General features: G+C 44.7%; 2 protein-coding genes across 8 annotated transcripts in view; one reads left to right on the top strand and one right to left on the bottom strand.

Moving 5' to 3' along the window:
* Positions 1-657: 657 nt before the first annotated feature.
* Positions 658-8780, bottom strand: CHCHD7 (coiled-coil-helix-coiled-coil-helix domain containing 7). 4 transcript variants are annotated; one of them, XR_011389998.1, is made up of 4 exons: positions 8623-8780; positions 5469-5538; positions 1647-3328; positions 658-1559 (listed from the first exon to the last, which is right to left on the bottom strand). XR_011389998.1 is itself a non-coding variant. In XM_051843753.2 (4 exons), exons 2-4 carry the CDS (start codon positions 5520-5522, stop codon positions 692-694), a joined length of 258 nt encoding a protein of 85 aa, XP_051699713.1. In that variant the 5' UTR covers positions 5523-5538; positions 8623-8776; the 3' UTR covers positions 658-691. The 4 variants fall into 4 exon arrangements, 3 of the variants coding, with proteins under 3 accessions (XP_051699713.1, XP_051699714.1, XP_008253767.1); XM_051843753.2 differs by having other exon boundaries at positions 658-796; positions 3230-3328; positions 8623-8776; XM_051843754.2 differs by lacking the exon at positions 8623-8780 and adding an exon at positions 8030-8170 and having other exon boundaries at positions 658-796; positions 3230-3328.
* Positions 8781-9117: 337 nt separating this feature from the next.
* Positions 9118-11904, top strand: part of PLAG1 (PLAG1 zinc finger) — a 50662-nt gene continuing 47875 nt past the window's right edge. Inside the window, exon 1 of one of the 4 annotated variants that reach the window (XM_017341312.3) lies at positions 9118-9346. The gene's annotated coding sequence lies outside the window, so the exon portion shown is untranslated. The remainder of the gene's footprint in view (positions 9347-11904) is intronic. The other 3 variants (XM_017341313.3, XM_051843751.2, XM_002710501.5) reach the window with 3 other exon arrangements.

Below are 11904 nucleotides of genomic sequence, written 5' to 3'. Positions count from 1 at the left end.
CAGTTTCTTTTTTCCCCTTTCTGTGGTTGGGCTATCCAATGTTTATGGATTTTATTCTCAGAATCTTATAACTCAGTCTTTCCTTAAAGAGAAAAACTTCTTTTTCATGTCACTTCTTTAGGATAACCTTTCCAGGACCATTTCCCCTGTAGCGAATGTACCAATGAAAGGTAACTGAGTGAAGTAAGGAGGTTTTAGGAGCAGGTCAGGGATTCAAGGCCCAGCACACAGCTACCTGCAACTTACCTCTCCAGCCTTCCCTCATCACTGCTCCACTCACTGGGAGCGGGCCACAGAAAGACAGTTCTCCAAACGTGGGCTTTCCAACTGCCACAGTGTTACCCGCATCATCCATCTCCTATTTCCTTGGAAACACTGCCCTCACTCCAGGCCCATTACTTCTTTACTTGTTCACATCGTACTTGAAAACCTCAACTCTTCATATAACCTGTACTAACACTCTTGGCCCTATAAGAAGTAATGTAAGCTCAGTGTCACAGCGAGCCAATGACATGCCAGCATCATGGCACTGAGAGCAAACACCAAAGACACAGGTCAACATTCCTTGGTCTCCCCTTGTAGAACTTAAGATCTGTCTGGGTGAGGTGGGAAAAGTCTCAATATTGCAGCAATCGCTTATTTAAAATATTCATCTGCTTCCAAGTTACACAAACAATTTTAATGCAAACATTCAATAGGGCAGCTTTCCCATTGCTCCCAAGATTTCAGCTCTTTCTGCTGCTGTTGGCATAGGTGGCTTCACTCCATTCTGTCTTCTTTGGACCATGACAGAATTCTGTGTGTAGGAATAAAATAAGAAGAATTCACAATCAGTCATGTTTTAAATGCTATACACTTTTCAGGAATTTGCTATTGTTTCCTCAAAAAGAATGTTTTAAAAACCAAGTTAAACCCTACAACCTGATTCTAAGACTCCAAATAAATGTCTTCAAATTATTAAGAATTAACTATGAGAAACGGTGACTTGATCAGCCCTCGCCCTGACTGTTGATGAACAACTTAATATGTTATCCCTCTTAGTATTTTTGTTTGTTTGTTCTACTTAATACTTTTGGTTGAATACTGTAACCAATACACAATTATTCTTAAGTGTCAGCACTTAACTGAAAAGTGATTGCTGTTAAATATAAGAGTGGGAATAAGAGAGGGAAGAGATGTGCAATTCGGGACATGCTCAAAATGACTTACCTCAAACGGTAGAGTTAGAAACATACCAGGGGATTCCAATTCAATCCCATCAAGGTGGCATGTACCAATGCCATCTCACTAGTCCCAGTGATCAATTTCTGTTCACAATTGATCATAATGATAGGACTAAGAACCAAAGGGATCACATAAACAAGAATAGTGTCTGCAAATACTAGCTGATAGAATCAAAAAGGGAGAGAACAATCCAACATGGGAAGTGAGATACACAGCAGACCCATAGAATGGAAGATGTCCTAAACAGCACTCTGGCCTCAGAATCAGCCCTTAAGGCATGCAGATCTGGCTGAAAAGCCCATGAGAGTATTTCAGGCATGGAAAGCCAAGACACTCTGGAAAAAAAAAAAAAAAAAACTAAATGAAAGATCTCTGTGAGTGAGATCCCAGTGGAAAGAACAGGTCATCAAAGAAGGAGATACCTTTCTCTGAAGGGAGGAGAGAACTTCCACTTTGACCATGGCCTTGTCTAAATATGATCAGAGTCGGTGAACTCAGGGGGCTTCCGTAGCCTTGGCAGCTCATGACAAGAGCCTAGGGTGATTACTGATGCCATAAACAAGAGTGTCAATTTGTTAAGTCAACAACAGGAGTCACTGTGCACTTACTCCTCATGTAGGATCTCTGTCCTTAGTGTGCTGTACATTGAGATTTAATGCTATAACTAGTACTCAAACAGTACTTTATACTTTGTGTTTCTGTGTGGGAGCAAACTGTTGAAATCTTTACTTAATGTATGCTAAACTGATCTTCTGTATATAAAGAGAATCGAAAATGAATCTTGATGTGAATGGAAGGGGAGAGGGAGTGGGAAAGGGGAGGGTTGCGGGTGGGAGGGACGTTATGGGGGGGAAGCCATTGTAATCTATAAGCTGTACTTTGGAAATTTATATTAATTAAATAAAAGTTAAAAAAAAAGAATTAAATTGAAGGGATTATTCTCACAGGAACATTCACAACAAGTGGCATGGAATAATAATGGGTAAGCACAAGGGTACAAGAATATATGAGGGGCCATCGCTGTGGCATAATGGGTAAAGCCACCGCCTGCAGTGCTGCCATGTCATTGGCTTGCTGTGCATCCCATATGGGCGCTGCTTCTAGTCCTGGCTGCTCCACTTCTGATCCAGCTCTTTGCTGTGGCCTGGGAAAGCAGTAGAAGATGGCCCAAGTCCTTGGGCCCCGGAACCCACGTGATAAACCTGGAAGAAGCTCCGTGCTCCTGGCTTCGGATCAGTCCAGCTCCAGCTGTTGTGGCCATTTGGGGAGTGAACCAGCAGATGAAAGACCTCTCTCTCTCTCTCTCTTTCTCTCTCTCTAACTCTGCCTTTCAAATAAATAAATAAATCTTTAAAAAAAAAAAAAAGAATATATGAGGGGACTTCAAAAGCTTCATAGAAAAGTAGAGGTAAAGGATAAATTTTGGTACAGAAAATTTGGAAATCCATGCATAATTTTTTCATAAAACATATCTTCCATGAACTTTTTGAAGACTCTCTAGTATAGTTCACCAAGAAGAGCTACTAAGTAATGACTAAATGAAACCAACAGTCCATTTAGCAAAGAGAAAATAAATAGCTGAGTCCAGTTCTTAAGGAAACAAAAATTATACATCAACATCTTATGAAAAACGTGATCATTTTAACTCCCAGGGATGGCAGTGGGAGAAAAGGCAGAAACGGAAGTGTACTGTGACGTCTCGTGGAGGGGTAAGTTATAGGTTCTATTCATCTCAGAGTTATTTTTTTAGGGCTGCAGACACATACATACTTAGTAAGACTCACATTGAAACTGCATTTTTATACTTTACAGTAGGATGAGGTATCAAGAGCACTCAAGGTCTCTTTAGGGCTGAAATAACACAGGGAAGACACAATTGGAAAGTTAAGCTTCACTAAAGCCATCACTGGAGAAAAAAGGGATTGTGGGTACTAAGTAATTTCAGGTCTCAGTTCCAAGTCAAAGAGATGGGTTTTCAATGTAAAGCTAACCAAGCGAGGCTTACCCAGAATCTTCGGCAATTTTTGTACTTCAAGAAGTAACTGGAACACCTTTCTTTGTCATAGTTGTTTTCATCCATACACCTGGTAGATGCATCAGATTCCTTAAGTATGTAAGAGAGGCATCACTTAAAACGTGGGATGGGGTCCAAAACAAACAAACTCTTCTGAAGCTGCTTCCCCCTAAATGAACAATTTCACATTATGTGCTTTTTTTTGTTCAATTTAAAGGGTGGAGTAGACACTAATAAGAAACTGAACAATGTGGTCAATTATCTCAGCACTTTCTGCTCAGGCAGACATTTCTCTTTTTCACAGTCAGGCCCAGTATTTTGAATAACTGAATAACAGGAATTTGAGCCAAAATACTAACTGGGATCATCTAATCCAGTAACCACTTAGCAAGAAACTAAAGCAAGGCACAAAACACTCAAAATGTCTTCTCAAGAGAGTTGGAACTCAGTCTCCCAACACACAATCAACTCTCTTGCTTTTCCAGATTCTCACTTTGACTTGAATTTTGATCTTAATGTTGGCATGGGGATTCCAAGTAAATCACTATTAACTGGTCTACATCAAGTCACCCTAAATTAACACCATTCATCTCAATGTATTTTGGGCTACTAGTCATTCCAGAATGCAAGTAAACAATTTATGTATGTCATATTGATTGATGTCATGAACATCACTTCAAAACCAAAGTGAGCAACATCAGTCTATGAGTTCAATGGAGAGTAGCTGCCATTTGGGAATTAAGAGTAAAGCCGTCTCAACCAGAAGTAGACTGGAGAGCAAACTTCAAAGGGAAGGGTATGAATGTGAGAAGTCATCTAGTAGAAAACTTTAATGAAATGGGTGGGTGATTTCCTTCACAGGCATAAGAAACATGTTCTATCTAAATAAACAGTAAAACTTTTGAAAACTGAGCTAATATACAGAACAAAGCTAAATTCTATGCCAAATATTTAATGAATGTATATTATTTAGAAAATGTTCATAGGATTGGGGAGATATACAATTTTTCACAGCACCCATAAGAAGACTATTTTTCAAGGGTGGCAAAGCTACATGTCAGTATTGAGGGTCATACCAGATAAATGCCAGTGAAAAGGTATTATCACAGCAAAACCTTTTGTTTATAAGATACCTTTGTGAAAACCTTTACTTTTTTTTTTTTTTTTTAAGATTTATTTATTTACTTGAAAGTCAGAGTTACACAGAGAGAGAAGGAGAGGATGAGAGAGAGAGAGAGAGACTGGTCTTCCATCCGCTGGTTCACTCCCCAGTTGGCTGCAATGGCTGGAGCTGTGCCAATCTGAAGCCAAGAGCCAGGAGCTTCTTCCAGGTCTCCAACATGGGTACAAGGGCTCAAGGACTTGGGCCATCTTCCACTGCTTTCCCAGGCCATAGAAGAGAGCTGGATCGGAAGTGGAGCATCCGGGACTCGAACTAGTGTCCATATAGGATGCTGGCACTGAAGGCAGCAGCTTTACCCATTACGTCACAGCGCCGGCCCCAACCTTTACTTTCAATAGGCTAATTAATTCTATTACTAGTCCATTATTCTTAGCCAGGTTGGCTCAAGGACAAGATGAAATTACTGCTATTAAAACCATAAACTGGGGCCAGCACTGTGGCATAGCAGGTAAAGTCACCGCCTGCAGTGCCAGATCCCAAATGGGCACCGGCTAGAGTAATATAAGATGGCCCAGGTCCTTTGGCCCCTGCACCCATGTGGGAGACCCAGAAGAAGCTCCTGGCTCCTAGCTTTGAATCAGGCCAGTTCCGGCCATTGTGGTCATTTGGGGAGTGAACCAGCAGATGGAAGATAGCTCTCTCTCTCTCTACGTCTGCCTCTGTATAACTCTGCCTTTCCAATAAATAAATAAATCTTAAAAAAAACCCATAAACTTTAGATATAATAATAAAATGTAATTCCCTCCCAATTTTTGAGGTTTTGACTAAAGATATTTTCCTCAGTGTTACATATGCCTGTCTAGTTTTACAGTGATGACTAAATACTTGCATATTATACAGATAAAAAAAATGAAGAAAAGATGAATATTTGTTAGCTAAATTGTGAATATCTAAAAATGCTCTGGTGAAATAATCACAGCTAGCCAGAGTATTTTTTGTACAGAAATAACTTGATTCAACAACTGCAGAAAACAGATGTCCACAAATTTAGAAGAAGCCTGCTTTCCCAACTTAACACTCGAGAAAATGAAAAACAAACTACCATACCAACAAACAAGGATTCACGTCAGGATCTCGCAGCCGCCGCGTTACCAAGGGCATGGTAAGAGTCTTCTTACTGAAGGGACGTAGGGGAAAAAAAGAATTAGGAAATCAGTGGTAGAAAATCAATCAATAAATCTCTCAAGCCTTACAAGTTCTTGAAATTCAGTTTTGGCATCATGATCACCTAGTAAAAGACTTTGCATATACTTTATATTTTGAGAATAAAGACTTGGATATGTATATGCATGTGTGTATTTATACTGTCACTGGTACCTCAACATCGAGGCCACACTGGAATCTTTCTATCCAATAAGAGAGATGAGTCAAATGTAATTCAGTTCTAGTTTACACTTGTTTCTTAAGTTTAAGCAACTAAAATACTAACAAAACTAACATCCACTGATTACCATACAAAATAAAGATTTAATTTAGTTGTGCTCAGCTTTAACAAAAAATCTTTTTATCAACTAAAGGATCAGAGTGCCTATCACACTGTGTGACCAGCACTAAGGTAGCAATACATCAAACAGGCAAGTTAACACCTATAGAGGTTTTGAAAAGACATGTTAAAATTTTACTTTCAGTGCCATCTTCTACCTCAGATTTCTCTTGGTTAAAAGAAGTCAGGGAGTAGTAATATTGTTCAGTAATCTTCCAACTCAAATCTTAGAAATTCAGCTTTGTAAATGCATTTACTGATTAAAGATGATCACAGTTCTGAGTGTCAATTAGTACAAGTAAGTGCTCTACTCAGGTAATATGTATGTCTACTATATCCCAGGGAAATCGCTCTCTCCCAAAGAGTCAAATGAAATTGACATATGTCTGTTATCCTCAAAGAAATATTACAGAAAAAAACTGAAAGAGAACACTCAAAAAAGAATAGCGGGGCCGGCGCTGTGGTGCAGCGGGTTAAAGCCCTGGCCTAAAACACTGGCATCCCACATGGGTGCCGGTTCAAGACCCGGCTGCTCCGCTTCTGATCCATCTCTCTGCTATGGCCTGGGAAAGCAACAGAAGATGGCCCAAGTCCTTGGGCCCCTGCACTCGCGTGGGAGACCCGGAGGAAGCTCCTGGCTCCTGGCTCCAGACTGGCGCAGCTCTGGCCGTTGTGGCCATCTGGGGAGTGAACCAGCAGAAGGAGGACCTCTCTGTCTCCACCTCTCTCTGTAACTCTTTCAAATAAATAAAATAAATCTCTTTTTTAAAAAAAGAATAGCTAAATACCCCAATTATTTCAGTGATTTTGTTTGTTTGTTTCAACATACTATTAACAAACCATCCACAATATTTCAAAATGCTCTGGGTTAAGGAGCTGTTTTAATTTATATTTTTAAATTGTTTCAGTGTAATCATTCTTCCACCTAAAGCTTTAAGGAGAAGCCAGCAAACAAAGCAGTGCAACCTACCAAACTCCACTGAATAAAATAATACACTGGTCAGTATAAATAGCTAGTGGTCAGAATTTTTGTATGAAACAGTTCCTAATTTCCTTGGCCAAGATGGGACCATCAAAAAAAAAAATCAGTCATATTAATGTAAATAAAAGATACTTCTGGAAAAAACATCAAACCAAGGAAACTCCTAGTAACTGGAGACAATCTCAATCAAGATTCACCCAGTCACATTTCTTGTTATGGTAAAGCTAAGGGAGACCAACGTTTGCAAAGATGGAAATGGGATTGGCTATTCTGGAGTCCTTTAACTTTCCACGACTAACTAAACATTTCATGCTTTTCACTGAACAATACATGAAAATAATCAGCCAACAGAAGCAGCTTGGCAAAAAGGAAGCTCAAGATGCTGTCCAATTATATCTGGAAGCTCCTGTCCTGAACAAGATGCTTTTGCAGGGTGAATTCTTCCTAAGAAGAGATGCTGGTGCTACATAAATTCACAGCCTTCTTTTTATATTTACATCTATCTTATGAGGCCAGACCACAGCACCCTGCTCAGCAGTCTATACGCTTCGGATAAGATAATCTCAACCACCATCAGATGCAGGGAAAGATTTCAAGTTTCGTGTTTTACATGAACGTGTTCTACTCTATACTTTATCATCATCATCAGTGAGAATTCTTCAACAGCAACACTTAGGCACCATCACATGCCCCCGAGTCAGATCTGCTGCGTGAGTTTATTCACAGCGCTTTTCTTCTTCCTTCCGGATTTTAAAAACAAATCACTCTAGGCTCGTGTTTCCGAAGGTCACCTCCTCTGCACGAATTCCTTATCTACTACCTAGAAACGCAGAGGAATGTCAGTTTACAGAGAGGACCGGAGGGGCTCCACTGGAGGCCCTATCGACCCCTTTTGGAAGGCACAGTCCCCCCAAAATGTCACACGGCTCTGCCAGCTGCAGAGGACGGCAAACAAGAAAACCAAAGATTTCAGGAAGGGGCCGCAGAACCTCCGCACGTTGGAGGAACAACTTGAAATCCACTCTAAAGGGTAAACTGCTCCACCAAGTAGCCGGTTCCCCACACGGTCGTTCTCGGCCCCACTCTCCCAAGCACCTCAGAGGCAAGGGGGAAGGGAGCGTCACTGAACACTTCCAGGCCCACCGGCTGGTAGTAGCAGCCGGAGCAGGATCTGCGGCTCGGCCGCGTCCGGAAGCCGGGACCCACCGCGCCGTTAACCCACTGAGGGTGCAGAGGTCAAGCGCACGAGGTCGGGGGTGGCAAACCGGAGCGGGGGGTGGGGGAGGGAGATCGGAAGAGAAACTGCAGAGATGTCAGTCCGAGGCTTCGCCGCCTTCCACGGGGCTGCCGGTCAGAGTCTAGTCGTGGACGGCGGGCCCAGGTGAACGCACCTTGCTTGCCCCCCACCCCCACCCCGACGCTCCCGGGAAGGTCAGGGTGCGAGGAATACGCCGGGAATGGGGGGGGAGGGGGTGAAGACAAGCGATCGCGCTTCCAAGGCTGGGGTGGAGGACGAAGCTAGAGCTGGGAGGAGAAGGTGCCCGCACGCGGCAGCGGTCACCTTCCTGGCCCGGGCCGCACAGACCCCTGTGGCGAGAGGAGCCGCGTGAAGGGGGTCCGCGCTGCGGCTAGGCCCGACCAGGAGGAGACTAGAGGCCCCCGGGGCGGCCCAGGTGCACCCTTCTCTTCCCGCTTCCCTGCAGCGGCCGCGGAGGGAGGGGCGGGGAACCACTCACCTCGGGCCGCCGCTTCGCCACCACCCAGGCCGTCTCCAGCTCCAAACACGTCAATGGCTCACGCAGCAGGACCTTAAGTAGCGCGCACCCCAACATGCTGCCCCCGCTCCCCGGCAGCCGCCCGCCCAATCGGCGCGCGCTGCAGCCAGACTGACAGGCGCGTAGGACTCTGAGCGGCGGGGGCGGGCGGGCCTCGCCCCGCCCCCGGCTGGCGGGAGGAGGGCCAAGGCGGGAGGAGTGGGCGGGACGGGGCGCGAGGCCCCGCCCCCTCGCCCGCCCCGCCGCGCCCCCCGCGCCGCGGCCTGCTTCTTAACACTTCGGCTTGACGGGCGACGCCAGCGGCCAATCGGCCTGCCGGCCCGCGGCGGCGGCAGCGCGGACTGGCCGGCCCCGGGGCGGAGCTCGCGCGGGGGGCGGGCGCAGCGGCGGGTGGGGGCTGGGGGCGGGCCGGCGGGAGGCGGGGGCGGTGGCCGAGAAGGCCGGGGGAGGCGGCGGTGGGCGCGACGTCGGCGGCGGCGGCGGCGGCAGCGGCGGCGGCAGCGGCAGCTGCAAGTTGGGCTGCAGGGGCAGCGCATACACTACAATGGCTGCTGGAAAGAGGCGTAAGGAAACAATTTCCAGGCCCGCCGCGTCCAGCCCGAAATATGAGAAAAAAATTATTAGAAATTCCGCGGGCGGTGTAAAGGCGGCGGACGGGCCGGAGGGAGGATGTTAAAGCCCCGCGGTGAGTTCTCCCGGGGTCCGGGGCGGCGGAGAGGCGTTTAGCGGGAGAAATATCAGGGTTATTTAAATTATGGGACTAGCCGAGGGGGCAGAGGAGCAGCGGCGGCGGCAGGAGGAGGAAAAGTTTGTGCTACTCTCAGCCCCTGCTCAGGACCCCAGAGAGAAAAATAATAATAAAAAATAAAATAAAATAATTCGGCGGGGCTGCGAGGACTCCCGAAGTCGCTTCTGACAGGGCAGGGGGCGATGCGGCTGGGGACCTGAAGGTGAGGTCGGTGGGAAAAAAAAAACGTTTTATAAAGGGTCTGGAAAGTTTGGAAAGTTTTCCTCCTCCTCCTCCTCCTCCTCTCTGGTGCTGTGAATATTGTGACAGCGGCAGCGGCAGCAGCGAGAGCGGAAGACATTAGAGACCCGAAAAATAAGGGAAAAATTAATATAAATTCAGTTTTGAGAGTAAACTCTCCGCATTTTCCACCAAAACATCCCGGGGGAAGGTCGCTTCCCAAAGGGCCTGGCGGAAACCCGCGGTCGGCAATATTTGGGGGGCACTTTGAGTGACTTGGGGTAACTTTGCCCCTTTTTCAAAAGAGGTTTTTCTTTTCTGGAGAAATGCATTTGTTTTGTGCCCTTTCCTCAGGTGGGCGAGCCGGGGTCGGGGTGCGGGGTCTGCGGGAGGTGTGAGCCCGGGGTGTGTGGCTGCTGGGGGGGGTAGGGGGAGGGGGTGCTAAATGAAAGCAGGAGATCGGCACACAGCAGGGACAGCTTGTTGTCAGTATCATAAACAACCAAAATGGAGGGAGAACTCAGGCATATAACCAAATAAAAATTTTTAAAAAATCGCAAAAAATCCCTAAAACTCCGGGATGCTCCCCCTTTTCTCGCTAAAGGTAAAAGGACGAACCGCCTTTCCCCTGAAGTCCATTTTGACTTTGCAGGGACCAAGGAGTTAATATTTATTTATTTTTTTAAAACTTTCGAAGGGCAAAAAGCCTTTTATAACTCAACCGACAATGAGAAAACGTGAAAATCCGATGCAAGAGAAGCAGGGGGAGGGAGGGGGGAGGTGTTAGTGCAGAAACTGCTAAACTTATTGGTAATGGGGACTGATCTGAGATAAGATAAACACTATATTTGCTATTTTATAACTCCCTTTTAATGATCTTTTCGGGGTTTGGTTTTTTTTTTTTTTTTTTGGTGGAAAAAAAAGTGATGCCATTTTCTTAATAGAGTTAATATGTGTGATTGGAAGAATAAACCTTTCCGGCTGTAGATTGCATTTTCGTCGCATTTATGCTTCAGGTTTTGTTGGTGGCTCCCTCCTTTCTTTAAACTGGGCTCTCCAGAGGAGGGGTAGAGAGGTGATGGTGTCCAGAGTCTGAACTGCCAGACTCGAGGACCTTTTTGGGGAGGGCTGGGGGAGCTGCTTGGTTTTTCTCTTCCTGACACGTTTGCTTCACCTGTTCATCCTCCCTAAAGAATGTTAAGCTGAGGTTTTCTGGTTTTACGTATAGACAAGGATGGTGCCTCTTGCATCACACTGATGTTAGTGGGAAAGTGCTGCTGATGTTGGTTCCACGTGGGATATGGGACAGAGCAGGGCATTTTAAAGGGACAGCCTCTCTTTTTTGATGGTTCTCATCACCTACACAGAATCACTGTTTGAGGGACCAGCTGCAGAGGTGCTGGGAGGGTGTGGTAAGGGAAGAGCCTTCTCTTTCCATTACTCAAGTGCACCCACCTTTGGGAGTGATGGAGGGAGAGGGGGGATAAACAGACTGCAGGGAAGGTGTGTGTGTGTGTGTGTGTGTGGACAAGAGTGTGTATCCAAGCTGCTGTTTTGTGTAACATGCCCTCCCAGGAACTTTTCATGTTACATCGCTTTGCTTTGGAAGCTGATTTTGGAAGGAATTGTGGAAAAATGGAAATAGTTTAAGGTGTGTGGTGTAATGGTATAGCATTATTGAACAGTTATGAATTCTGTGCAGTGAGATCAAAAAGCTATGTATGCCCATAATGTGATTTTACAGCCATTTTGTAAAAGCTGTAAAATACCTAATATTCACTTTAGCTTAAGCTATATTAAGGATTTCTGGTTGAAACTTACAGATAAAGTGATGAAGATTCTTTAACAGTGTAAGCAGTAAGACATTTCCTTGGGAGGAAAAAAGCACACATACCAGCACCATGGAAAAGTTTACATCTATATCCATTTTTAAAGCCCATCTTAGACATAATGCTGTAACTTTGAACCTTTGAAATGAAAAGATTTTTAAAACACTGAGACCTCTCAGTTTGCATCTTTTCAGTTGAATTTATTTGTGTTATTTAACAGGAAATGTTTACTGATCATGAGCTACTATCAGCTTTTACGTATTAGATTTCCACAGCATTTTCCAAATTTAAAATATTTAAGTTGTTAGACATACTGTATGTGGGAATTTAGGTTAATCTGGAATAGAAATTACTTGTGTTCTGTTTTCCGCAGGTATTTGGAGTTTTCTAAAATAAGCACCTATTTTCCTTTGTTTTTATGATTTATAGACGTGAATTAAAATTTGA

The sequence above is a fragment of the Oryctolagus cuniculus genome, chromosome 6, assembly GCF_964237555.1.
Source record: "Oryctolagus cuniculus chromosome 6, mOryCun1.1, whole genome shotgun sequence".
NCBI classification, from domain to species: domain Eukaryota; kingdom Metazoa; phylum Chordata; class Mammalia; order Lagomorpha; family Leporidae; genus Oryctolagus; species Oryctolagus cuniculus.
The sequence above is the reverse complement of the archived record's forward strand: the minus strand, read 5'-3'. Positions and strand labels throughout refer to the sequence as shown.